We start from the raw sequence: 26513 nt of genomic DNA, 5'->3' as shown, positions 1-26513 counted from the left end.
TCTGTCGCATGGATCCCATTCCCAAACCTCCTCTGCCACCAACCATTACACCACAGTAAAGTACTACTCCATCATGCAGGAACACCCCCCAATCCCCAACCAGGGCCACCATGCGATCGTCTTCGGATGCTCGGGCATTAACGGCTGGGCGCTGGTCAACCAGCTGCTCTCCGACTACCCAGCGCCCGGCACATTCAGCAGAGTGACCGCCGTGGCGAACCGTGCGTTCCGCCGCGAGGAGGCTCAATGGCCCTCGGACGATCGCTTGCAGATTGTGTCGGGCGTGGACCTGCTGGCGGGCGACGATCCGGCCCTGGCGGCCACGTTGCAGACGGAGATCCCATCCGTCGAGACGATCAGCCATGTGTATTATGCGGGTATGTCTGACCTCCCAAACCCCCTGCATCCTCATCCCCTGAGTTTATCACTGACCCCGCGTGCCACACAGCCTACCGCGCCAACGACGACCCCGCCGAAGAATGCCGTGTGAACAAGGAGATGCTGCGCGCTGCCGTGCAGACCCTGGAGCGGATCTCACCTAACCTCGCCTTCGTGACGCTGATCACCGGCACAAAGGTAACTGACACCACCTGCTCCCCTTCCCCCCCCGCATTGCAGTCGGGATCTGACCCTCCCAGGCCTACGGCGTCTACCTGCTCGACAAATTCCCTTTCCGCGGACAGACCCCGCTGAGCGAGGATCTGCCGCGTGTGCCGGCCGAGTACGCCAAAGACCTGTTCTACTACCACGAGGTCGACCTGCTGAAGGAGCTGAGCGCCGGGAAGCCGTGGTCGTGGTGTGAAGTGCGGCCGGATGTGATTGTACCTCCCCCTACTCTGCCCAGCCCATCCCTCTCCGTCTCTCAAACTAAACCCACATGGTGACCACCAGGTCGGAGTCGCCCCCTTCGGTAACGCAAACTGCATGGCCCAGACCATGGGCATCTACCTCAGTCTCTACCGACACATCCACGGCGTGAACGCCCGCGTCCCTTTCCCCGGCAACACCACCACCTGGACCCTCACCTCCACCGACTCCAACCAAGACATCATCGCGCGGTTCTGCATCCACGTCTCCCTGCAAGCCCCAGAGATGGTGGCGGGGAGGGCCTTCAACATCGCCGACAGCGCCCGGCCCGTTGCGTGGTCGGAGCGCTGGCCCGCTCTCGCCCGGTACTTCGGGCTTGAGGGGACGGGGCCCGACGCGGCGGCGCTGCATCCGACGGCGTTCATGGAACAGCATTGGGATACGGTGCGGCAGCTGTGTCGGGAGAAGGGGTTGCGGGAGGAGGTGATTGATCGGAGTGTGCATAATACCGGGGCGAGGATGGGGAGCTTGCGGTTGATGGACTTTGATCGGGAGTTTGATTTGCGCAGGGCGAGGAGTGTCGGGTTTGCGGAGGAGTTGGGGGTGGAGGAGTCGTGGGGGAGGGCGTTTGAGAGGGTGAGGAAGTGTGGATTGTTGTTCTAGCTGGGTGGGTTATTTGTGGATAGGATTGGGGGGTGGGATCATCATTGAATATAGCCATCTGGGCCATGCGGTAGTGAGTGAGCAAACTCCGATTTCCCATTCAGCGCCATTAGGGCTCAGGGGATCGCTCGCTAGGCGAGACAGAGACAAAGTGCTCGATTCAGACTTAGCCTCGCTTTACAGAATAGTTCCATCGCGCCGCATGCACCACAGAGCGGCGACCAGTATGGAGAACGGGGTGGAGCATTCCCCGTGTGGATTCTCCATGAGAATGAGAGGCGTGTATTGAATGATGCCAACTGCTACGATTCTGGGATGTTTTCCAACCCAGTTTTATGACAATATGTTGAAGAGTGTATGGCTGCGGTTGTTGAGCACTTGCGCTCAGCCCTAAGTGAGACCAACACCCCAATCATTTCTGCCCACAAACAACACCAGCTAAGAGATCGTGAAACTGAGTTCTGATCTTTGCCATTGAGGAAACGAGAATACCACTCAGGTTGCCTAAGCTACAAACATCTCCGCGAAGGTATGGAAGAGAAATCGCATTCTTGACATGAGGTGGGAAAGGGACTACACGTTAGCTTGATATTGATTCGACCACCGAAAGTAGTCCAGTATGCAAGAACAAACTGCCTTGTTTCGATGTCACACAGAATCAGTCCCTGTCTTTTGCAAATAAATAACTAACTTGACCCTTTTCCTTCCTGTTAATTGTCTAATCCAACTCAACAACTACCCATTACGCCGTCTTCCGCTTCTCGATCGTCAACCACATATCGGTCCAATGCCCGACCCCCCCCTGAATCACGAACCGGGCAACCGGCTTATCCGGGACGATCTGGGGGGTATAGTGTCGAAAGAACTGCAACGGCCCCTTGAACAACTCCATCATCGCGATCTCCCTCCCCAAACACACCCGCGCTCCATACCCAAACGTAAAGATATACTTGTTCAACACCTTCGCCCGTTCCACATCCAGCCATCGTTCCGGCCGGAACTCCTCCGCGTCCTCCCCAAACACCTTTCTGTCGCGATGCATAATCCACGGATTGCCCGAGATCTCGGTGCCGGGGGGCACGAATTTCCCGTACAGCTCCATCCCCGGCTCCGCCACATACCGGGGGAAGAGATTCGGCGCGGGGGGATTCAACCGGATCGTCTCCCGCACACACGCCACATAGTAGGGCAGATGATCGAGGACGTCCGCATACTGAGGGACGGCGCCCTCGGGCAACACTCCCCGGGCGATCGCTCCATCAATCTCGGCCATCATGCGCGCGTACACGTCGCGGTGGGTCAGGAGGTTGTGCACCAGCGCCTGGAAGACGGTGCCCGTCGTGTCGGCGCCGGCGAGCAGCACGAGCAGCACCTCCGCCTTGATGTACTCCATGTCCAGGGGCTGGTCGGTCTCCGTGCGGGCTTCGAGGAAGGTCTGCAGGAGGTCGACGCGGCCGATGTCCTTCTTCTCGGCGAGGTCGCGCAGGCGTTGCGCGATGAGCCTGTCGCGGAACCGCATGAGCACCCCTACCCCGGAGGGGTCCGCCGGGGTGGCGACGAGGTATTTCTTGAGGCAGGTGGTTTTCATCCAGCTGGTGAAGGGGTGGAGGCGCGCCAGGAGTCCGAATGCGGGCAGCCCGTCGTGGAAGCCTTGGATCAGGCCGCCGACGTCGTGGGCTTGCGCGACGAAGCCGAAGGGGGCGCCGAAGCCGACCTCGCTGATGATGTCGTAGGCCATGTAGCTGGCATGTCGCAGGGGGAAGTTAGTGGAGTGCCGTGCGCGAGACGGGCAGAAGAGGTGGGGTCACGTACACTGCCCACCAGGCAAAGTCAAAGGGTGTTCCGGTGCGGGAGAACTTCTCGTCGAGTTTGTCCAGCCACTCTTGCAGGCGCAGGTCGATCAACGGCTCCATCTTCTTCACGTTGCTGAAACTGTACTGTCACGGGCGTCAGTCCCGCGTCTCAATCGACAGGTGGATGGCAGAGCCTACCGGTCCGGCAATGTGCTTGCGGAACGTGGCGTGGGTCTTGTGCGAGCGCATGTTGAACAACGACTCGGTTTCGCCGAACGAGCCGGTGATGTAGTGGCCGGTCTTGTCGGCCTGGCGATGGTAGATGTCCGGAAGCTTGGTTGGGTCGCTGACCAGCAGCAGAGTCGGGGTAATGCGGACGACAGGGCCTGAATTCAAGAGAAATCAGCGTCAGATGCGTGGTTTATGGAGTGCTATGTCCCCCTCGGGAGCATCTACCATATTTCTGGATCAGCGCAGAGCAGGTCGGTAGCTCCGTCTGGCGCAGATTATGCCAGGCGATCCAAAGGCGAGTGACGCTGCCCCAGAAAGGCCCAGGAAACTTCGCGAGCGGATGGAAGAAGCGGTAGTAGATGATCTGGTAGACGCCTTTCAGGACGACATACGCGATCACACCCAGAGCCACCCTGGCAAGGGTGACCTGCGACAAGAGGTTCTCTAGGCCCATGATTGTCGAGTGAACGAGGCAAGCGAGTCGCAGAGGCCGGAGAGTCGAGCTCTTAAAGATACGACCATCGTCTGATCTCCCCCCGGCCACGCAACGTCGGTCTCCTTAATGCTCGCCGAGCCCAGCAAGGGGCCTCGACTATAGCTGATCGGAGTGGGTAGAGGGCAAATTAGGGTCCGCTTGCATCGCAATTGGTATCTCATTGGCACGAGCTGGAGCAGGGGACAACGTGCAATCCGTCCTTCGTGCCACCAAGTGAAAGAGGTCTCCGAGCGTCCAACCAAGACACGGAGATGGTCTACTTGTCAAGCCTGTTTCGGGAGGACCTAGAGTCTAATGGGCCAGTCATCCGGACTGGAGCACCGTTGGGGGGCGGGGGTGGTCATGGTGGGTGGGTGTCAGGGGGGTTCTGACAGGCTGAAGGGCTTCGGCTCATCTACTGTACGAGACTTAGGGTTCAACGGCACCTCGTGGCCTCCTGGGTTGTACACCACAGTGGCCCCCGGAAGAAGCCGATTTCACTTCATCATTCGCAAAGATCGAAGTATGATCGCGAATTCGGGTGACTAGCGACCGTTGACAGGTGTCAGAACCACCAAGTTGACTCGAGGAACAGGGCTCTTCCCTGTCGAGTTCACTCTTACGAAAGAACAAAGGTCTGCCTGCGGATGCTGGTGGGTTGGAAATCAGGACCGACTCCATAACCGACAATCTTCTCCTCCCTCCCTATCCCTTAATTCGAGCGAGGTGATAGGGCTTTAAAACATGAACCATGATGCCCCTCATGGCACAATGTAACCTATCGCATCGACTGCTTCAAATTGAGCCCCACCGCGCAACAGTGCTTTTGCGGCCACCAAAGGCAGCTAAGAGCCACTAAAGGCCACTAATGCGCGCACCGCCGTCCGATCGACATTCTTGCTCTCACCTACTTGCCGTTTGCGGTGGGAGGAGATGGGCGACTTCGAGAACTGTGGTACTTTCGACAGCTTGCGTCGTCAACAGTTTCCTCTGCAGGAAGAGGGAACATGACGTTGTCTCGTTCGGCAAGCTGCCATGGAGAGTAGTGATTTGGAAGAAGTTAATTGTTGCCAATTGAATGACTGTTCCCCACCCTACTGTACCAACGGTCGTCCAGCTCCCAGCTTCAAGGGCCAGAGCATTCGGAGAGTCGGCGATGGGGATGGGCCTGAGCTGTGAGGGCCGGGGAAATCCCCCGGAATTGAGGGGATTGCGATGGGCGATTCCCGCATCAGCCTCTTCCGTCGTGGCGCATTGAGGGGGGGGAGGGGGGGTGCGTGTTCCCATGAACTGCTCCAGACATACATACGATGGTCGATGGTGGGGAGAATCTGGTCCCTTCTGTGCAGACAGCCGGACTCCTTACCTGAGCCCAGGAAAAGAAAAAGCACACGTAACCCAATCCAAGGCCATTGTTCCGGACTGACATATGATGGAAAGTATCAACCGGGGTTTGAATCCTGGAACCCACGACAAACCTCTCAGCACAGGCTTGAGACAATCACTCTCAAGTCAGTCTCTCCACCGCCAGTTCTCCGCCAGTCTACTACTGTGGCGGCTGCTTTGCCCTAAGCCGATTGCAGTGAATGCGTCTGGGCTTGCCCTCCCAAGTCAGACGCCGGTCATTCAAGATCCTGCTGGCCTCGGAAATAAGTACGTACTAAGGCTACCTACTCTAACTACTAATTCCTTTTGACACGTCAGCAGCAGGCAACTTATACTCGGGTGGGGACGCGTAAGAATAGGAATTGTGCGGCAGGCAACAGGCGTGGAGACACCTGCAGGCTTGTTCAACATCGTATGCACGCGCCAGGAAGCAAGCAGAACGCTCAACCCGTAAGGGATCTGTCATTTGTCAATTGCAGGGCTGTCGCGATCGGCGGGTTTCATTTCTTTTCCCCGTCCGGAACGATGGCCCGCGCCGACGATCCGGCCCAGCGCTGCTAACCGCTCGACACAGACGCTGTGTCAGATGAAAAGATCCGTACTCCGTACTTTTGCGGAGATTCATAGACGAAGACCCCCCTGTCTGCTAGTCCCAATGGAGCGAATGTGGCCTAATCGGTTGTCTTTCCACCCCCTGTTTAGAACTGTGGTCCCAAACTTGGGGATATGCGGTCAGGAATTTTCGCTCCAGATTCACTGTTTAGAGAAACGCCACTGTCCATCACTGAGGTGAGTGATGTCAAAGGAGTCCATCTCGTCAAGAGATGGAGAGCAGGAGGGAGACGTCGGCGAGCCAGGGTTATCCCAGCAAGGCGACTTGCAGTCCCTTGACGCTGCATGATCAACAGACCGAACTCCATCACAAAACGAAAGTCAATGCGCGAGGTAAAGTCGCGGCTCGCTACATAAAGGCATGTCACTCGGCCGGAGCTATTTTGGAAGCGGAGCATTCTTTCGTTCCCTTTCGCTCGTTGCTTTGTATTGCGTTCGGATATGGCCGAGACGCAGGGCCCCGTCGTGGCGGGCGTGGCCATCGCCTTTGCTGTACTCACCTTCACTGTTTTAGGTCTACGGTTATTTGCCCGGGTCTTCGTGCTGAAGCGCCTGGGATTGGACGATTGTGAGTGGGCTTTGAGCTGAGCAAAGGGTGTGGATGTGATTGACTGATGAGTACCTGGTTAGACTTGATCGTCGTGGCTTGTGTAGGTTGACCGGCATTTGTTGATCGATTTTGGAGCTGATCGAGTAGTTGCTTTCAGGGGCTTTCACAGCGGTGACCGTTGTTGGTATGTCTCTATCATCACACGTTGAGCAGCATCGACCCGACTAACCACCATCAGCCGTCCAACATGGCATGGGCCAACATATCGACGAGGTCAATCCCGAGGGCCTCATCACCTACGCCTTTGTACGTTCTCTGCCATCCATCGTGACATTTCTCTCCTCATCGTTTACCTATGCTGCAGGTTGTGTGGCTCAGTTCGATGTTCTACCTCGCCTGTCTGGGCTTCATCAAGACCTCCGTCTGCTACTTCTACACTCGACTGGGCGACAAAACCTTGACACGACGGTCGCTAGTGATGATGTGCGTGGTGGGATGTCAAGCGATGGCATTCGTCCTGACGGCAGCCTTCCAATGCAATCCGATTCCCAAGGCGTGGGATGCCAGTCTATCCGGTCACTGCGTCTCCATCAACGTCTTCTACCTCGCCAACGCGGCCTTGAACATTTTCACCGACTTGCTGACCTACACGCTCCCTATCCGGGTCATTCTGCACCTCCACATGCCCCATAAACAGAAATGTGCATTAGGTGCCATCCTCTGCCTCGGCCTTTTGTACGTCACTCCCCTACATACCACCCCCAGCTGCCCCAACCACCACCCAACGATCTAATCCCTCCCCAGCGCCTGCGTCTCCTCCATCATCCGCATCACCTACATCCCCGCAATGCTCACCTCTGCCGACTCGACCTACGCCATCAGCGGCGCCATGTACTGGTCTGCGATCGAGATCAACGTCGGCATCCTCGCCGCCTCCATTCCTTCCTTCAAAGCGATCGCCTCGCGCTTCCTGCCGCGCTGGATCGGCGAATACTCCTCCAACAAAGGCTACAGCTACGGCGGATGGTCGAGCGGCAACAACCACGGGGCGAAGCGGTACGGGTCGGGCTTCTCCAAGCCACGGGCGCCCGAGTTCGGGATGAGTGTGCTGCAGAGCTGCGCCGATACTGGCAGTGAGGATCGCATCGTCGTCCCCGCGGGGAGAATCATGGCCCAGACGGAGATCGAGACGAATGTCGAGGTTAGTCCAGTGTATCTTCGCTCGTCGGCTTCGTGTGAGCTGCCGCGGTGAGGCGCGGGTGGGGGGCCTTTTTCTTTTGTTCGTGATGTATGGTTTACTAGAGCTACATGTACGGCTAAGCTAGATGTCATTCCTTTCCTTCCAATTGTTGAGACATGAGTCTATCCCTCGGGTCAGTTATAGCATCGCATCTAGGTAATGGGAGAAATACTACATACACCCTTCACCCTACCGGTACTCTGTCCTGTGGCCTGGACTCGCCACACCAGCAACCATACCCCTTGCAAATCTGGACCTCTCTCACTCTGATACATCCCTCTTGGAACGGAACTTGCCCGATCAGACAGGTCAAGGACCTTGAACCCAAGCCCCCACATTGTACGGATGCCGCTCGGACGTTGGGAACGGGGACTTTTGGATACATCACCTCTGCCGGGTTGCGCGCGGGCCGCGGGTCAGATTCGGGCCTCCACCCTGGAAATGACGTGCGTCCGACTATCTGATACCCGGTGGATCGAGACGGCAAGTCGTTGGGACAAGCCATCAGAAAAGTCTATCGGTGGCCCGATCACCAAATGCCGAAGCATATGCCATTGATTATTGCTCGGAGATCGCCATCCGGACACTCAGGTGGAGAAAAAGGGTGGATCTAGGGCATCGATGCCGAGCAAGGGGCATACACTCTCCCTATGGGGTTGTTCGGCGATAAGTCAATGAAAGATTTCCCTCCTGAATCTATGGCCGCTGACTTTGACGCATCCGCATCCTTGGGATTGAGACTTGTGCCCCTTTACCGGCAGCGGCTGAGAGAGTCGATTTGATTCATTGCTTGATCTTCTATGACGATCGGAATTGGAGATGGTCAAGATGTAATACCTACAACCAACATCTGCTCCCCATCTGATCTGTCACAATTCCGCACAGTACACCTTTGTTGCCGGTGAATCTAGCGACTGGTCTCTTGTTGATGTGTGTAAAGCGTGAGACAACGACAGAGATCATTATCCTAGGCGTGAGGATTGCGAGACTTGTAGTGATTATACATGGTAGCAGTATAAGATATCGGCGAGTTCTAGCTATAATAAGAATAAATTGGATACTAGATAGAGGTGAATACTTTATATAGATTTCTAATATTATAGTATCGATTTTATATGATATAGCTTGCTTACTTTGAGTTATCACTAAATTAATTTATATAGGATATTATTTGCTATAATACCGAAAACCCCTTAAAAGACAATACACGACGTCATTCTTATATCAAAAGAGAATAAATATGTTGTCTGAACGGATATCATCTGTGCTGATGTCCAATTGGGAAATGATATCTGTCGGGCAAGTTCGGCATGCACACCGAGAGCGATTACTGCGATTGGAGACGGATACCTGTTTTGATCCTCACATATAACAGGACAGTGGGGACATTAGAATAGTTGACTACACATTTCAGGTTGCTGCTTCTCTTCTAACAGAGGCTCTCACCGCACCCGGTGCCAAAGGCGAAAACTTCCAAGGAAATCGATGGTTAGCAGACTTCGGAATTGATACACTTCGTTCCTGCATCACCTACGATGGGTTTCGAAAAAGGAGGTCAAACCGAGTGAGTTCTAGCGCTTGACGTTCAGGTGATAATCCAGTACATTAATGAACTGTAAAGGATACTGCCAGCTTGAAGCACCGGATTCGTAGCTACTCTTACCTCAAAGCAGTGGCGGAGCGCACAACCTTTGACAGGTGCCTTATGTATAATCCCCGCTCCCTATTCACTGATATAGCGAAGATACTACATCTGGGCACTCTTCCTGGAGAGTGGCGAAGCCGCCGTGCTATCTGGTACGGGATTTGTGGCTATGGAATATGATACAAGGCGTCAGCAGAAAGCCAGGCAATCCTGTGCATAGCATGGACACCGTTGCATCAAAAGAATACTGCAGGAGGTGGCGGCGTCGATCGAAGAGAATTCTCCAGAATATAGGCGCAAACTCGACTCTGGGCAGGAAGTAGTTCCCCAGATAGCCTGGAATCCACCACAACAACGCTCTCATCAGTGGAGGTAGAAGGCGATGATAGGGTATGGGTAGGAGTATTGGTTGAATGGGGATAACTCTGATGCGTCTGGTTCTGCAGGTTGACAGCCTCGTCTGTGTGGTGATATTGTCATGCTTTAGATCTATTTGGTGGGGGGTATATTTGCTGTGTTTTTAAGGTGAGATGGAGATGCTTAGCTCCGATCAGAGCAGGATCCATGGGTTTAGCACAGTTGATTTGGTTCTTTTCTAGTATGTGCAGCTATAGGTATATATGTGGTGTGGTACCTGATATGTTCAATCGGTCAAGGCGTGGAACCACGATTAGACAATCTGATACATCGTGGTCTGCGGCACCCCGTTCTCCTCTCCACTCTTCAGCATCAACTCAATCTAAAGCCCAGTCAGTCAGTATAACATCCCTACTAGTTCTACAACAAGAACATACCACTTCCAGATCCGCCAATGCTTCCTCCGGCCGCTGTTCTGGCTGGAACTCCCCCGACACCAACGCCGCTCCCCATGCACGAATCTCCTTCACCACCGCCAGTTTCTCCGACGGCCGTTTCGCCTCCATCTCCTGCTCGTCCTCCACAGTCACCACCACCACATCCTCGTTAACCCGCACGTGGCCTTTCTCCCCAACCACCGTCCACCCACTTTCCGTCAAACTCGAGCACATAGAAAACTGAAAAGTCCCCTGCGCCCCGGACTCAGTCCGCAGCACCGCGTCCACCGTGTCCACCGGCGGCAGCGCATCCGCAAACCGGCCCACCAGCGCACTCACCTGTGTGATGCGATCGCTCTCTCTGGCACCCAGCAGATACCGCATCGCCGCTACATGGTGGACCCCGACGTCTAACACTGCTCCGCCTTGGTGATCGGGTTGTTGACGCCAGGCTCGTTCTGTAAACCAGAGCAATAGTTAGCTAAATCCGCTACTCAATGCAAACAACATATCAGATGAAGCAGTATAGACCCACCAAAGAAAGGCCAGAACATAAACTTTCCCGGCCGACAATCCAAGTACACCTGCACCCGGAACTGGCGGATGCGACCGAGCCGATGCAGCTGGGCACGCGCGTGGCGGAGAGTGTCGAAGTGACGGTAGTTCTCGGCCACGGACCATGTGGCCTTACCGGCAGGTAGGATGGTGGTGTGGTACCAGTCTAGCAGGGCGGTCGCTTCAGCAAGGTCCTTTGCAATGGGTTTCTCGGAGAGGACGTGTTTGCCGGCTGAAAGGGCGGCACGGACGTATTGGGCTTGATGGGTGATGGGAAGGCTTCAAGGGTTAGTTAGGCTTTTTTGCTGAGGTTCCTGATGGCACAGGAGGGTACGGCATACGCGATTATCACAGCCTGGATGTCCTCTCGCGCGAGCAGCTGGTCGAGACCTTGATCCGCATCTTCGGCGTAGCAGTCCAAATTTTGGTCTGCAGCGATACTGGAGGCGGATTTCACCGAGCGAGAGTAGACGGCTTTCAGCTCAAGGTCAGGCGTGGCTTGGACTCCTGGCTGCGAGATGGTCAGTTATTGGAGTTGGCTGATGGGTGCTGCCTACCAGGTGGTAGTCCTTGACGAAGAGGCCTAACCAGATTTCATTAGAGCTATTTGATCAGAGCTAGGTGAAACTTACCTGCGCCGATGAAGGCAACTCCAATGGTCATTGTGTGGTGCTATTTCCTGAGGCGATTGCAGCGAGTACGGTTGAAGAGAAAACACCTCTATGGTTTCACTACTGGGAATTTATGTTCGTGCGAGCGGAGGTAAAGTGCCCGCATCAACGTCAGGAATTGCTTTATCGACCGGTTTCTGCGCCGCTTGGTGGATGTTGGGGTGGGTATCGTGTGTGATTGCCAGGATGGAGATGCACGATGGCGTAAGATTGATTTAGTGCCATAAACCAAGTCGAATGATGCTAGCTGCAGCCTCCGCACTAAAATCAGCTCATATCGAAGATGGTGCGAGCGCATCATAGACATCTTCTCGTGTCACCTGCAACTCAAGATGCTGCAGAGTCGACTTGGGGAAGCAGAGAATATGCAACATAATCTCGGTTATGCTTGATCGGTCTCAGATTCTCTCCTCCCCGGGTTCCAGGAAGTTGGCCTTCAAGGTCAGAGATCACAACCGTCTGATAAAGCTTAACGCTGTTTCAAAGCCTGTTATTTCCGATTGCGAGCAAGTCAAATCCGCATCGCATTGTTTCTTCACAATATAAGGAAGATGAGACAGTCATCGCACTTACGAGTCGGGCATGTCTCATGAATCCCGCCCATTATGGCACCACCCTCCAAAAGGCTGTCTGAATATCTAGTCTCACCTCCAAGATGTGAAACACATCATGGTCCTTCCAGGATACATATCTAAACTTGATCGGCTACGCGCGGGTACCATCTCGAGAGGGAAGGCATGTCGCGGGGTCTCGCATTCCTCTTCATTCCTCCCCCCCCCCCTACGCGGACAAAGACCTCTGCAAAGTAGCTGAGTTGAGCAGCAACCACTTGCGGCTGGTGAGCATCACCCCGCATCCGATCGGATGCTACGCTCACGTCGTGTTCGACTGTACCTGCGGGAATGCAGCAGGCCAAATCATGGTCAGCATCGCCACACAGCGCTGTTGCACCTGATTCATGGACACGTCTAGGTTGAAGTGTAGGATCAAGCGCTTCTATGTAAACGGGCAGATGAGCTCAGAGGAATAACCTTCGTGGGACAACGTGACGACTTCACGGGAAGTAAAGGTAACTGTGTGAGCGTGTTTCTCAGACGAAACATCCCTAGACATCAGATGTAGCGGAGTCAACAGCCAATCAATTCAGTTGCAGAAACATCATCGATTGAGAACTTGAGTTGATCTGGGTTTCTAGAGCGAAAGATTGTGAGCAAGCGTCGTTCACAATTGTCGACACAGTTGGACGGAGATATTAATTGTTTGTAGACTCGTGGAATCATCGGGAAGAATGGAAGGTTGTATCGACGTAGTCCTAGCTTGATCTTGTGAAGAATAAGAGTTCTCCTGCATGATCTGCAGGTGTTGTTGATGCAGAGAAAGCCGGAGAAATAAAGAGATGGCGATGGATGCCTGAGGAAACCCAGTGTCCGGCCGGGAAACTGATGAGTCAGCTGCCACAAAGAGCGGGAGTCACGTGGCGTGACTCCACGGAGCGGAAATTCCTGACCAATAAGTGTGCAGCGATGGCAGCCCGTGGCTTCTTCCAATTTTCAATCCAAAGGTTCTCTCCTCCACATTCCGTCCATAGCGTCATCACCATTACATGATGGGGATTGGGCTGTTTTTCTTCGCCTTCAACTCTTCTGCACTATCTTCCCACTCCACCATGCTTGTTCTTTCCACTACCCTTGCATTTCACTAACAATGGCAGACTTTACGAGCTCTTCATACCGGGATTTCACTGATCCTGATCCCAGGGAGGCAAACATCCTTTCCCAACATCTCGACCCACAGTTCACCGCCTCATTACAGGATGAACTCACTCCCCCAGACGCCCCTGACGAGCACAACTCCGGCGAGTCTGGCCCCGAGCCCCAGTCTTCCTTGAGACTCCAAGGTGGAGATATCCACCGAGACCTGTACCGCATCGACGCCCGCTCCAAACAGGCCCGCCTCGACAAACGCTCCCTGACCTTCTCCCACCTCCCCCGCCAGAACGACGACGCCGTCGAGGAGAGCGTCGCTGCGCTCGAACCGGGCAGCTTCCGACGCCACTTCCTGCAAAATAAATATGGGCGACTGAATGGACGCGGGGTCACGGCGTCGTTTCTCGATTTCCTGGACAATTATGGCAATTTCGCCGGCGAGGATTTGGTTGATACAGACGAGGAGGAGTCAGCGATTGCGGAGGAGGAAGAAGAAGAAAGGGAGGCACATGAGCGGAGCCCCCTGCTGCGACGTCGAAAGAGTGCGCGGGCCCGACCTGGGGATGCCTCAAATGTAAAGACCTTCTTCACGCTGCTCAAGGCGTTCGTGGGAACGGGCATTATCTTTTTGCCCAAGGCCTTTCGCAATGGAGGGATATTGTTCTCGTCGATCACCCTTGTTACGGTCTCGTTGATCAGTACCCTATGCTTTCATCTGCTGCTGGAGTGTCGGAGACGGTATGGCGGAGGTTATGGTGATATTGGGGAGCAGATTGCGGGTCCTCGCGCGCGGTCGCTGATTCTCTCATCGATCGCCATCTCGCAGTTTGGGTTCGTGTGCGCGTGTATCATCTTCACTGCGGAGAACGTGCATTCCTTCATGACCGCGGTGAGCTCCGCGCCACCTGAGGCGCTGACCACGGGGGCTCTGATTGGATTGCAGCTGGTGGTGTTGGTCCCATTGGCCTTGATCCGCAACATCTCCAAACTGGGCCCCGTGGCGTTGCTTTCGGATGTGTTCATCTTGATGGGACTGGGTTACATCTACTGCTACGACATTGCCAGTCTGGCCTCGCGTGGGCTGGCCTCGACGGTGGAACTGTTCAACCGCCAATCGTTTACCCTCACCATTGGCTCCTGCATCTTCACCTTCGAGGGTATCGGCCTTATCCTCCCAATCCAGTCGTCCATGAAGCATCCCGAGAACTTTGATCGACTTCTTTACATCGTCATGGGCATCATTACCGTTCTCTTCACGGCCGTCGGTGCGCTCTCGTACGCCACCTTCGGCGCGGACACGCAAACGGAGATCATCAGCAACCTGCCGCAGGGTGACCGGTTCGTCAATGCGCTGCAGCTGATCTATTCGATGGCCATCCTCATCAGCACTCCCATCCAGCTGTTCCCGGCCGTGCGGATCCTGGAAGGCAAGCTCTTCGGCCAGGGATCCGGCAAGCGGGACCCGATGATCAAGTGGAAGAAGAACGTTTTGCGGACTCTAGCTGTGCTGGGATGTGGCGTGTTGTCGGCGGTGGGCGCGGGCGACCTGGACAAGTTCGTTTCCTTGATTGGATCGTTCGCCTGTGTGCCGCTGGTGTACATCTACCCGGCCTATCTGCACTACAAGGGAGTGGCGCAGTCGTCGTGGGCGAAGCGTGGCGACATCGCAATGGTGGTGCTCGGGTTCGGGTTCATGGTGTACACCACGTCTGCGACGGTCTCGGTCTGGTTGGGGAGTTAGCTGTTGCTCAGCTTGCACTGTCGATGGCTAGTACCTGTGGGCGAGATATGTCGTGTGTCTTATGTCATTGCTGGTGCTTTTGATGATTAACGTGTTCGGATTGCATGCTGCATGTTCATGATTTACGCCGTTGTTATTGTGTGCCTGGGATCAGCATGTTTGGAGTGTGGTGGTCGCATGCTAATGATTTAGGTGTTTGAGGTCACTAATCAATACAGGATAGATATGTCCGAGAAACCGACCGACTCATGGTCGGGTCTGTCGACTCATCGAAAAGACAAGAGGGTGTGGGTGGTCTTGCTTGCTGTTTTGGTATCTAGCTCAATGCATGATGCGTACTGGTCTTGTGCTGTCTGTTGTATGTGTAGTTGGACTAAGCCTTGCGCCCAGACTGCGTGCTCGACAGAACCCTACGAACGACTGACTCTCCACAGAACCACTGCCGATCCACAGCCTTTATTCAATAATATAGTAAAGTATAGTATAGTATAGTATAGTATAGAAGTGACCCAACACCTCCATCTCTTTTTTTCTTCATCCCCGCCCCCTGACCATCACTTCTCAGAAAGAACCCATCAGGGACAGCCACTGTCAGGATAGTTGCAGCTATCGCCACTACCGCCGGTGATGCTGACGCCCTCGAAGACAAAGTTCTCACAGCTGCCATCCCCGCAGAGAATGTAGTAATCCTGGCCATCGGTCATGGTGCCCGTGACGTCGACGAAGGTGACATTCTCAATCATCACCCCATTGGTAGGGTCCCCGGTGGGCCCGCCATTGAGGTAGTCCTGCTGGACATCAATCCCGTAGTCGGAGATGCCACTGAGGGTGATGTTCTCGTAGCGGATATTGTACACGGCGCCCGTCTCGCCGGAGTTCGTCTTGATGCGACATCCGTTCTCCGAGTTGACGACCTGCGAGTTGCTGAAGGTGACCCCGTCGACGGTGTTGTCGCTCTTGCCGCCGATCGAGCCGATGCTCAGCCCGTGTCCGCCGTAGCAGTACAGGTTGTCGACGAGGATGTTGGTGCCCGAGGTGACGGCCACGCAGTCGTCCTGGTTGTGCACCCAGCTGTCGGTGAGGGTCAGGTCGGTGCTCTCCTTGATGTCGAACCCGTCGCTGTTGTGCGCCGCCGGGTCGTCGCCGCTCAGGCTGTTCGGCGCGTCGCCGGCGGTGTTGTTGAGCGTGATCCCCGTCAGCGTCAGCCCCTCGCTGGATTCGATGTCGAAGCAGTGCACCGGCCAGTTCTGGATGTAGAGGTTGCTGATCGTGCTGTTGTAGATCTTCTTGAGGACGATGAAGTGGTCCGGTCTAGTCGATGCGATGCTGGTTAGACAAATAATTCAATTTGCTAGGGCTTGGGGAGGAACAAGAACTCACTTGTCTTGACCACCGTTGGAGCCCTCGCCGTCCCAGTAGGCTTCACCGTTACCGTCGATGATGTGGCCCTCGGCCCCGGTGATGGTCAGGTCGGTACCGGAAATCACAATGGGGTCGAAGTCCGAGTCGTAGGTGTCGCCGAAGGTCTGGTGTTGTTAGTTTGGTGGGTTTCGCTACCTTGTCATAGGGAGAGGGTAGCGCACGGTTTCACCAGCAAAGATCACGGCAGCACCGGTCTGCAGACCGGTCAGGTCGATCGTGCTGGACGCCGGGGCGCTGACGCCCGACAGCAGGATGTTGGAGCACGAGGCCACCGCTGACGAGATCGAGGCGTACTCGGTCACCGTGCAGGTGGTGCCGCCGTTGCCGACGGCTGTAGTGGCGACGGCGACTTCGGTAGTGACGGGGGCCAGCGTGGTGGAGGCGGCCTGGCTGGTCGAGGCGGCCTTGGAGGAGGTCTGCAGGGTGGTCGGGGTCGCAGTGGAGGTGGCAACCACGGGGGCGGCGGTGCTCTTGCATGTTGTTAGTTGTGTGTCTGATGCGACAGTGAATAGTGAGAGTCAGAAAGTCATACCACGCTGGAGGTGGCCGCGGCAGCACCGGTGACAGGGCCCAGACAGCTGCAGGCGCTGGACAGGTGCTTGATCTTGGAGTCGCACGCGGACAGGAAGACGTCAGGCACAGCCGTCGTCTCGGTCACTGCGCTGGCCGTGAATGTCGCACAGAAACTGGCCGCAGCGACAGAGGAAACAGAGTAGATGGAGGCACACGCATGGCCCTCGGGGCTGTCACAGCCCAGGACCAGAGGCGCCAAGGCCAGAAGAAGCGCGCTGCGCTGCATGGTGAATGAATGAATGAATGAACGACTAAAGAGTGAAAAGACAGTAAAGAAAGACTGGGTTGCTAAAGACACGAACAGGTTTGGCGTCGACACCGCATCTTAAGTCTCGCTGCCAGCTTCCTGACAGCCGACAAATCCGGATCGTTTAGCGCTGTCTGTGCTGGAGACCAGGACTGGTGGTTTCAGGATTCTCCGTGCCAAGAGGCTGCGATGGAGAAATTCCGCAACAGGCGTTAGCCAAGTTGGCGAAGCTGTGGTCGGCCCTCGGCTGCCATTGAAGAAGGGGAGGGCGATGGGGTGGTGTATGCACGGACGTTGATGGCGGGGGGGAGGGGGGGGGGAGTCTCTTCGAGTCAGGGCACGGCGGCCATTGGTGCGGTTGGTATTAGCCGAGCTCGAGACGAAATCATGGCGGCAGGAATGCCCCTAGTCGCGTTTCATCTTGATGCTCGCTGGGTGTTTATACGAAAACCCCTTCGGTAGTTGAGGGGAGGTGGAATTGCCCGACGAGGCCAAGATTTCCGCCGCGTCATCCACTGCTCCAGGAACAGTCCAGCCCACGAGTCACGAATTGAGCTCAAGCCTCTGTGATTCCTCGACTCAGGCTGTTTTCTGTTCACGAGGCGCAAGTCCATTCAATCAGTGATTGTGCGGGCCGGATGATTTAGCCGAGAGTCGAACCGAGATTTGTGTAGTCATGGAGGCAAGCATCCAGGAACGCAACGGCAGGAGGAACTTTGAATGAGGTAAAATTCATCTACTTGAGACGGTAATACAAACTGACCAACGGTACCTGCACATCATTCCTACCCCCAGATTTAATTTCGACCCCCGGCAGTTGAGTTCATTGGTCGCGAACCCTTCTCCCTCCAAGGAAATTAAGCATGGCCTGTGTGGCTGTGTGGGCGCCAAGTGGGCCCCGACGCTTTTATCTCGGATTTGGAACACCGCCCAGTCGGAAGTCGGGGGAAGACATGGTCGTATACCGACTATAAATATATCTGGACAGGGACCGGGTGAAGTTGGGCCCAGTTCGACTGATAGGATGATCCTAGGGGTGAAAAGAAGTAGTAGGGGAACCGGGACTGTGGCCGACAGTTGACTCCTTGTTAATGCCTGGCGGAAAGCACTTGTCATTAACTTAGGGCATGCGACGTCAGATGCCCCAGTCCAGCGCAGCAATCATCCTCCCACATCCAGTTTCAAGGATGTCAAAGGACGATTCGAGAGTCTTGTGCAACTCGACTGACAATGTGATTAACTGCGTCGGGAGTGACGGGTGACACGAGGTCTTGTTTGCCCGACCCAGCATTGTGTCAACCATGACACTCAGCAAGAATATACTCTTCCTCTGACCATGCACCGTGAACTCTCGCAACATGAGCTTCATTACACGCCAAGCAGTTTCTGCTCGACACTACTGCCTGATTCGCAAGATTCGCTCCAGCACACTCGGACCTACCCCTTAACAGCATCCAACCAGCACAGACTTCGCCCGTGATTTCCGAGGTTCTCTTGGCTAGATACAATCTCCTATGATGATATCATGTGTTCAGCTTCAAATCCCGCCAGTACAACCGCTTCTCAAGGCGAAAGCGGCTGCTTTGAGTTTCTTTCTCAAATAAAGAGGGTCAATCTATACCGTAATCTTAGATGATCGGTAGGGCGTATTCTTCTCCCGGTTTCTCAAATCTTGATAATCTTTTGGGCATCCTCTTGGACTACTCTCTCTCGTACCACCTATCCTTGCAATCCGAACAGAGCGAGTTACAACAATTCTTTCCTTTGCTTTGTATGGAAGATATAATACAGTTTGTGGCGAATACCACCAAGTGTTGCAAGAGTCCTTGCACGGACTTTTATACTACAGCTTCAAATCGAAGCGATTGATTGCTTTTCTTACTGTATAATGCATATAATCTGACGGGGGTCTTCTCTCCATATAATCTTAGAGAGATTGGCTGAGATGCAATCACGTTAGGACGATCCTGTATTCAAACACACAGCTCGATGAATAGCTGGTTCGTGCAGATATGTCTACTTGAACACTAGTACGTGAGGTAATTTACTACCATGGGCTTGAAAGCCTGCAGCGATTGAGTGCAAATTCATTGCTGCCATTATTGGAAAGGGGATGTGGATAGGGAGGATGAAGCATCCAACTAATGATATGGCTTAATCGGATTGTCTAGCAGCTGCAACGACCAACGCAAGCTTCTCAAGCCTCTCCAAAAACAGAACCAATGACCCTGGCGACCCGATCGACAATCACCTCCACCTCGGCAGCAGTAATGTTATATGCAGGCGCCACCAAGACCAGATCACCCTCGATCCCGTCGGCATTCCCGCTGCTGGGAAGTAAAGAGATACAATGCTCCGGTTGCAGGCCCGTCAAATGCACCGTCTGAGCTATGTGTTCAGCCGCGGGGAAAGGTGTCTTCGTCTCTTTGTCTTTGACGAACTCAATCTATGGCTTATCAGCACGTATCACTTCCTCAATGACCCCCCCATGCCTGGACTTACCCCCCAGAACAGACCCCGACCACGGACATCGCCCACATTGGGATGACCCCCCACGCGTTCCTTCAGCAGTCGCCCCAGGTAATCCCCTTGAATCCTGACATTTTCCAGGAGATGATTCTCTTGGATCAGACTCTGCACGGAATAGGCTACCGCACAGGCCATGGGATGTCCTGCATACGTCTGGCTGTGCACAAACCCACCAGAACCCTGTGTCAGCGCATCCACCACCTTCTTCCCGATGAGCAAAGCCCCGATGGGCGCATAGCCCGCCCCCAGTCCCTTCGCCACGGTCTGCAGGTCGGGGATGACGCCCTCCTGCTCCCATGCATGAAGGGTCCCCGAGCGGCCCATGCCCGACATGACCTCGTCCAGGATCAAGAGGGCACCATGACGGTCGCATACGGCCTTCATCGCGGGGAAGTATCCGGGCACGGCAGGGACACAACCCAGGGTCTGTCCCCCATTAGCGCTGGTGGCCCATTTTTGGGTGCAGCGAGAATGACACTCACCGCACCAGCCATTGTCTCTGCGACAAAAGCACAGACTGTCCCCGGTCCGACCGCTTGGAATTCGGCCTCGAGCTCATCCGCCAAGCGCCGCACGTAGCTGTCGTCGCTTTCGTCGAGGTACTTGCCGCGGTACGGGTAGCAGGGCGAGACATGCGAAACATTCTTCGCCAGAATCTCCTCATACACTGCCCGGCGGGTGAGATGGTGTCCCGTCGCGAGAGCTCCCAACGTGTTGCCGTGGTAGGACTGCTTGCGCGCGATGAACCGAGTGCGCTGGGGCTCCCCTCGCTCCACGAAGTACTGCCGCGCGAGTTTGAGGGCGGCCTCGACGGCTTCCGAACCTGCATTGTCTCAGCCTACGTTTGACGTGTGGGAGGGGACCGACACAACCGGAGCTCAGGATGAAGGTCTTGGTCATCTCGCCGTGGGTCGACTCAGTCAGAAATGCGGCGATGCGCTCGGCCGCGGGCGTGGTAAAGAATGGTGCGTAGCAATAGGCCACATCGTTGAATTGCTGGATGATTGCGTTCTTGATGGCGGGGTGGTTGTGGCCGAGGGCCGCAACTGCAGCACCGCCGGTGGCGTCGAAGATCTCCCGGCCATCGTCAGTGGTGAGGTAGTGGCCATGACTCGCGACGATCTGGGACGGGGGCACGTTGATCTTTGGGTAGAGGATTGATGAGGGTTTGGTTGCCGGGGATGCTGCAGCGGTGGTGAAGGAGGCATGGGGGCGCAGAACAGTCAGGGGATGGAGGAGCTTGTTGGGCAGAGTTCGAGCCTGAGCACCGATCATGGCTGGTTGATTTGCAGGAATTCACTTTTGCTCACAATGGAGAGCTCTGTGAGGGGTACAAGGATACCTTAAATAAATATAGCCAAGGGGTTAAGTTCGGTGCAAAGGACAAATGAGAGGCTGGCACCCGGGGGGGGGGTTGCACTGCATCTCAACTCCGACGGGCGATAACAAGAGCCCACTCATTGGGGAAGTGATTACTGTATTTACTAATAGTGGTATCAGGCTACTCGTAGCGAGCCCAAGAGTGATAAGTACGACTAGTCCTGCAGGAAGGAGCACAGGCTGGAAGTTGCCCCCGATATATCTTTTGATAGTATAGTAGCCTGTGGTGCATGCTCCTTCTCATTATCTTATCACCGATAAGGATATCAGCTCCCCTCCCTCTCATGAACTAAAGTGGTTAATCACCAAGAACCAAGGGAAGAACTTAGTAATACTGTAGGTATTGGAGACAGCATGATTGCTCCACTTCTCCAGACTCACTCCCCATTGTTCCTTCAATTAGTACTGCTGCAGTGGGCCATACACCTGACAAGCATCAGCATTCCCCAACCCTAACGTTGGGCATTTAACAATCCTAATCCCCTCTTGTAAGTAACCCATTCGCATCTCCCCCCGCCAAGATTTCAACCCCACCAGATCGCATTCTGAGCTCCGTGGCACAACTTGAAGTGGAAACAAGACATCACGACCACAGCCCCGCAAACAACTTCTCTGCCACGATGGAGCAGGACGAGGAATACTTCAATCTTGGAACCTACCATCGTCCAATCACCAGCGCCTCTACCACCAGCCAAACATGGTTCAACCGCGGGCTCATCTGGATGTACGCCTTCAACCACGAGGAATCCGTCCGGTGCTTTGAACGGGCCATCGCCGCCGACGAGAGCTGCGCCATGGCCTACTGGGGCCTCGCCTACGCCATTGGAGCCAACTACAACAAGCCCTGGAGCTTTTTCGATGAGTTGGATCTGGCCACCGTCGTCCGTCGCGGCCACGCTGCAGCCAAGCAAGCGCAAGCATACGCGGCGCAGGTCTCCCCCGTGGAAGCCGCCCTCATCCACGCGATCCAAGCCCGATATCCGGACGAGGCACCCCTCAAGCCCTTTTCCGCGTGGAACGAGGACTTCGCCAGCGCCATGGAAAGCGTCTACCACGCCTTTCCGGACGACCTGGACGTCATCACCACCTACGCGGACGCGCTGATGAACCTCCACCCTTGGGACCTCTGGGACATCCACACCGGCCAACCGCGCGAGGGCGCCCGCACCCTCGACATCCAAGCCCTACTCGACCACAGCCTCACCCTCCCCTCCGCCACGCGCCATCCCGGCCTTCTCCACCTCTACATCCACCTGATGGAGATGTCCCCCGACCCAGCGGCCGCCCTGCCCGTCGCCGAGCACCTGCGCGGCCTCGTCCCAGACGGCGGACACCTGCACCACATGCCGACGCACCTCGACGTGCTCTGCGGCCGGTACGCCGAGGCGATCACCTGGAACACGGCCGCCATCGCCGCCGACGAGCGCTACCTCGGCCGCGCCGGCCCGCGCAACTTCTACACCCTCTACCGCGCGCACAACCTCCACTTCCGCATCTACGCCGCCATGTTCGCCGGCCGCTGGGAGGTCAGTCGCACCAGCGCCGCGCAACTCGAAGCCTCCATCCCCGAGGAGCTGCTGCGCCTGCGCTCCCCGCCCATGGCCGACTGGCTCGAAGCGTTTCTCTCGGTGAAACTCCACGTCTGGATCCGCTTCGGCCGCTGGACCGAGATCCTCGCCTGCGAGACCCCCACCGACCCCACCCTCTACTCCATGACCACCGCCATCACCCACTACGCCAAAGGCATCGCCCACGCCGCCCGGAGAGACCCGGCAAGCGCCCGCGTCCACCGCGCCCGCTTCCACGCCGCCGTCGCGCGCGTCCAGCCCACCCGCACCCTCTTCAACAACACCTGCACCGACCTCCTCGCCATCGCCGCCGCCATGCTGGACGGGGAAATTGCCTACCGCGAGGGAGACGTCGACGCTGCATTCCACTGGCTGGAGATCGCCATCCAGCGGGAAGATCGGCTCCCCTACGATGAACCGTGGGGCTGGATGCAGCCCACCCGACACGCGTACGGGGCGCTGCTGATGGAGCAGGGCCGCCTGGAAGACGCGCTGGAGGTGTACCGGGCCGATCTAGGGATGAGTGACACCCTCCCCCGCGCGCTGAGACATCCCGATAACGTCTGGGCCTTGCATGGGGTGCATGAGTGTTTGGAGCGCTTGGGGAGGGTGGAGGAGGCGAGACGCGTGGAGGGGAGGTTGCAGGTGGCGCTGCAGGGGGCGGATGTGCCGGTGCGGGCGTCGTGTTTGTGTAGGTTGGAGGTCATGCCCGAAGAGGAGGATTAGAATGGGAGTGAAGATGTACATACATAGATTCGTAGGGTGGCTGTGGGTACGGCTTCTTCTCACCAGATTCCCGCCAACGGACAGTACAGTCAGTCCTATACAGTGAGGAAATAGAAGCGCAGATTCTACGACTGTTCCAGACGCTCCAGGTGCCTGTTCATTTTGAGCTCGACACCACCCGCTGCATGCCTCTCCAACCTCCCTGGTGACGGACAAGCAATTGTCCCATGCCCAACGAGCCAGGACGACCAGATTTGGCGTTGAAGCATGGCACGCGCACAGGGCTTACTGCCTACTGCTTACTGCCTACTGCTTACTGTACCACGAACCACACAAGCACAACTACCACAGACCATAACCCGTTTGAAGGAACATCAGTCCAACTGGTATTATTATATCTCATATGATAATGCCCCAAAGGCCAACGAATGTAAAGAAGCCGAATCAAGCCGGGATCCAATCGACCGGACACAGATCACCCGTTTACTCCTCCTCGTACGGGATCTCCTCCTCAGCACCGTACTCCTCACCCATGCCCTCACCGTCCGAGATGGAGGCATCCTGGTACTGCTGGTACTCGGACATCAGGTCGTTCATGTTGCTCTCCGCCTCAGTGAACTCCATCTCGTCCATACCCTCCCCAGTGTACCAGTGCAAGAAAGCCTTGCGGCGGAACATGGCGGTGAACTGGGTGGCCACCCGGTGGAACAGCTCCTGGACCGAGGTCGAGTTACCGACGAAAGTGGCCGCCATCTTGAGGTTCTTGGGGGGCACGGAGCAGAGCGCGGTCTGCACGTTGTTGGGGATCCATTCCACAAAGTAGGCGGAGTTCTTGTTCTGGATGTTGCGGACTTGGTCCTCGACTTCCTTCATGGAAACCTTACCGCGGCTGCAGGGTGTTAGTGTTGGTCTCGGGGAAGAGGGCCCAGGGTCGGGTCAACGTACAACAAGGTCGAGCAGGTCAGGAAGCGACCGTTCTGGAAGTTGGCGTTGGTCATCATGTTCTTCGGATCGAACATCTGCTGCGTGAGCTCGGGCACAGTCACCGCACGGAAGGAGTGGGCGCCGCGGCTGGTCAAGGGGGCGAATCCGACCATGAAGAAGTGCAGACGAGGGAAGGGAATCATGTTGACGGCCAACTTGCGGAGATCCGAGTTCAGCTGACCGGGAAAGCGCAGGCTGACGGTGATACCGGACATGACGGCGGACACGAGGTGGTTGAGGTCGCCGTAGGACGGAGAGGACAGCTTCAGGGTACGCTGGCAGATGTCGTAGAGGGCGTCGTTGTCCAGACAGAAGGTCTCGTCGGCGTGCTCGACGAGCTGGTGCACGGACAGGGTCGCGTTGTAGGGCTCGACCACGGTGTCGGACACCTTGGGAGAAGGCATGACGGAGAAGGTGGCCATCATCCGGTCGGGGAACTCCTCGCGGATCTTGCTGATCAAGAGGGTACCCATACCGGAACCAGTACCACCACCCAGGGAGTGGGTGATTTGGAAACCCTGCAGGCAGTCGCAGTTCTCGGCTTCCCGACGCACCACATCCACCACCTGGTCGACCAACTCAGCACCCTCCGTGTAGTGACCCTTGGCCCAGTTGTTGCCGGCACCGGATTGACCGAAGACGTAGTTATCGGGGCGGAAGAGACCACCCATGGGGCCGGAGCGCAGAGCGTCCATGGTGCCGGGCTCCAAGTCCACCAGGACGGCACGGGGCACGTACTTGTTGCCACCGCCGGCTTCGTTGAAGTAGACGTTCATGCGCTCCAGCTGCAGGTCGGAGCTGCCCTCGTATCTAGTGTGTGTTAGACGGGGGGAGGATTATCGCGTGTCGGGTGGATCACTGACACTCCGTCGCCGTTGAGGCCATGTTCGCCGGAGATGGTCTGCCTGTTGGGGAATCAGAGATTGAAGCTTGCAGCGGGGATCCACGAGTCGTGAGACGCGAGACGCGAGACACGAGGAGAGGGTCGGCTTACCAGAAGGCAGAACCAACTTGGTTACCCTGTTGTGGAGGAGATTGTGAGCAGAGATCCTGCCGTTCCCAGACGGGTAAAACGTACACACTGGCCGGTTTGAAGGTGAACCTAGACGAGAGAGAGACAAGTGATTAGCACGAGCAACACGCGTAAAAATTTTGATTGGAATGGAGTGGGAGTAATCACAATTTCACGCATGGTGGATTGGTTGGGGAGAGATGGGTGTTTGGTGGATGAAGGGAAATTGAGGAGTGGGACTCGGTCGGGGGAGGGAAAAGGAGGGAGTGGGAGATCCGGAGGAGAATCAGAAATGAGGAGAAAAAGATTGAGGTTTGAGCGGTCAGAATTGGCACTAGTCCCGAAAAAGGCTGATTGCCTCACCCGTGAGGCACCCCTTTTATTTTCTACCTTTACTTAACTTCGTTAACTATGGATGACAGCGCAGTCAACATGGGCCCAACACAGTCTCTTCCAACTTAACTACTGTGTATGCACATCGATGAACCGCACAGCTACCCAATGGTTGGTGCCTGGTTGATGCCCGGACGAATCAGTGAATCTTTTGGTACACCTGTCAACCTGTCAAAATTGAACATTCCCTCATTCCATTCCACACTGTCTCTCTCCACAATTCTAGACCCTCCTGCTGGTTGGCCGGACCGCCTGTGACCTGACCTCCATAACACAATGGCCTCATGTTCAGTGAAGCATTATCTTGGCGCCACATGTTCGCTTTCGTTCGTTATCTTTGTGAGTCACGTGCTCTTGCTTTGTTTATATCGCGATAAGCTTCTCGTGCGGAGGTCGGACACAAGTGACGGGTGAGTGTCCAGTCCGAAGTGATGGGGGGCAGGTAATCTCGGATGAGAAGATACAGACGCTGAAGTCAGCGTTGTCGCTCAGGCACGCAGACCTCCGATATCTCCTCGGTTTCAGCTAACAGAATCGCACAGACGATCATCTAAGTTACACACATTCAAGTTGCGTTCCCTATATGAAAGGAGGGCGAGTGATAGCCAGCTGAAAACCCCCACGGCGTATTCAAAATCATCCCAAAGCGTTGTTTCATACCCAGCCAGACGGAGAATTGTTTTTGCTTGTCGTGTCGGGGACCTTGATCTCTCCGTGTGGCCTGGGCCTGTTCGCAATCCCAGCCCTAGCAACATCCGCACTTCCAAAGCGACGCACGGAGAAATCCTACGACAGTCAATGCATCAATTT

General features: G+C 55.7%; 9 protein-coding genes across 9 annotated transcripts; 4 read left to right on the top strand and 5 right to left on the bottom strand.

Moving 5' to 3' along the window:
* Positions 1 to 73: 73 nt before the first annotated feature.
* Positions 74 to 1470, top strand: BP01DRAFT_393903 (SDR family oxidoreductase; the record flags this gene model as incomplete). Its single annotated transcript, XM_025578277.1, has 4 exons — positions 74 to 377; positions 449 to 576; positions 639 to 821; positions 892 to 1470. The coding sequence occupies 4 exons, from the start codon at positions 74 to 76 to the stop codon at positions 1468 to 1470; spliced, it is 1194 nt and encodes a 397-aa protein (XP_025428862.1).
* A 697-nt stretch (positions 1471 to 2167) lies between these two features.
* Positions 2168 to 3948, bottom strand: BP01DRAFT_345992 (cytochrome P450; the record flags this gene model as incomplete). Its single annotated transcript, XM_025573617.1, has 4 exons — positions 2168 to 3212; positions 3283 to 3407; positions 3462 to 3649; positions 3720 to 3948. The coding sequence occupies 4 exons, from the start codon at positions 3946 to 3948 to the stop codon at positions 2213 to 2215; spliced, it is 1542 nt and encodes a 513-aa protein (XP_025428861.1). The 3' UTR covers positions 2168 to 2212.
* Positions 3949 to 6408: 2460 nt separating this feature from the next.
* BP01DRAFT_417704 (putative integral membrane protein Pth11-like) lies at positions 6409 to 7837 on the top strand (the record flags this gene model as incomplete). The annotated part of the gene is made up of 7 exons (XM_025579272.1): positions 6409 to 6535; positions 6598 to 6617; positions 6665 to 6701; positions 6756 to 6823; positions 6882 to 7252; positions 7322 to 7718; positions 7820 to 7837. The coding sequence occupies 7 exons, from the start codon at positions 6409 to 6411 to the stop codon at positions 7835 to 7837; spliced, it is 1038 nt and encodes a 345-aa protein (XP_025428860.1).
* A 2235-nt stretch (positions 7838 to 10072) lies between these two features.
* Positions 10073 to 11595, bottom strand: BP01DRAFT_393900 (Gfo/Idh/MocA family protein; the record flags this gene model as incomplete). The annotated part of the gene is made up of 6 exons (XM_025578276.1): positions 11384 to 11595; positions 11309 to 11334; positions 11093 to 11262; positions 10732 to 11030; positions 10197 to 10654; positions 10073 to 10141 (listed from the first exon to the last, which is right to left on the bottom strand). The coding sequence occupies exons 1-6, from the start codon at positions 11412 to 11414 to the stop codon at positions 10073 to 10075; spliced, it is 1053 nt and encodes a 350-aa protein (XP_025428859.1). The 5' UTR covers positions 11415 to 11595.
* A 1391-nt stretch (positions 11596 to 12986) lies between these two features.
* Positions 12987 to 15211, top strand: BP01DRAFT_359108 (putative amino acid transporter). The gene has a single exon (XM_025575593.1). The coding sequence runs from the start codon at positions 13127 to 13129 to the stop codon at positions 14867 to 14869; it is 1743 nt and encodes a 580-aa protein (XP_025428858.1). The 5' UTR covers positions 12987 to 13126; the 3' UTR covers positions 14870 to 15211.
* A 156-nt stretch (positions 15212 to 15367) lies between these two features.
* On the bottom strand, positions 15368 to 17352 carry BP01DRAFT_393898 (endopolygalacturonase D). The gene is made up of 4 exons (XM_025578275.1): positions 16824 to 17352; positions 16453 to 16761; positions 16250 to 16395; positions 15368 to 16180 (listed from the first exon to the last, which is right to left on the bottom strand). Exons 1-4 carry the CDS (start codon positions 17088 to 17090, stop codon positions 15445 to 15447), a joined length of 1458 nt encoding a protein of 485 aa, XP_025428857.1. The 5' UTR covers positions 17091 to 17352; the 3' UTR covers positions 15368 to 15444.
* Positions 17353 to 19192: 1840 nt separating this feature from the next.
* BP01DRAFT_393897 (PLP-dependent transferase) lies at positions 19193 to 20946 on the bottom strand. Its single transcript, XM_025578274.1, has 4 exons — positions 20513 to 20946; positions 20123 to 20463; positions 19614 to 20066; positions 19193 to 19557 (listed from the first exon to the last, which is right to left on the bottom strand). The coding sequence occupies exons 1-4, from the start codon at positions 20913 to 20915 to the stop codon at positions 19309 to 19311; spliced, it is 1446 nt and encodes a 481-aa protein (XP_025428856.1). The 5' UTR covers positions 20916 to 20946; the 3' UTR covers positions 19193 to 19308.
* A 497-nt stretch (positions 20947 to 21443) lies between these two features.
* Positions 21444 to 23431, top strand: BP01DRAFT_359105 (uncharacterized protein). The gene is made up of 2 exons (XM_025575592.1): positions 21444 to 21508; positions 21591 to 23431. Exon 2 carries the CDS (start codon positions 21641 to 21643, stop codon positions 23312 to 23314), a length of 1674 nt encoding a protein of 557 aa, XP_025428855.1. The 5' UTR covers positions 21444 to 21508; positions 21591 to 21640; the 3' UTR covers positions 23315 to 23431.
* Positions 23432 to 23746: 315 nt separating this feature from the next.
* On the bottom strand, positions 23747 to 25580 carry BP01DRAFT_345973 (tubulin beta chain). The gene is made up of 6 exons (XM_025573616.1): positions 25479 to 25580; positions 25377 to 25400; positions 25293 to 25318; positions 25162 to 25203; positions 24260 to 25108; positions 23747 to 24203 (listed from the first exon to the last, which is right to left on the bottom strand). The coding sequence occupies exons 1-6, from the start codon at positions 25488 to 25490 to the stop codon at positions 23798 to 23800; spliced, it is 1359 nt and encodes a 452-aa protein (XP_025428854.1). The 5' UTR covers positions 25491 to 25580; the 3' UTR covers positions 23747 to 23797.
* Between the last annotated feature and the right edge of the window lie 933 nt (positions 25581 to 26513).

This window comes from Aspergillus saccharolyticus (assembly GCF_003184585.1).
Source record: "Aspergillus saccharolyticus JOP 1030-1 unplaced genomic scaffold BP01scaffold_31, whole genome shotgun sequence".
NCBI classification, from domain to species: Eukaryota; Fungi; Ascomycota; class Eurotiomycetes; order Eurotiales; family Aspergillaceae; genus Aspergillus; species Aspergillus saccharolyticus.
Note: the sequence above shows the minus strand (reverse complement) of the source record. Positions and strands in the feature narration are given on the sequence as shown.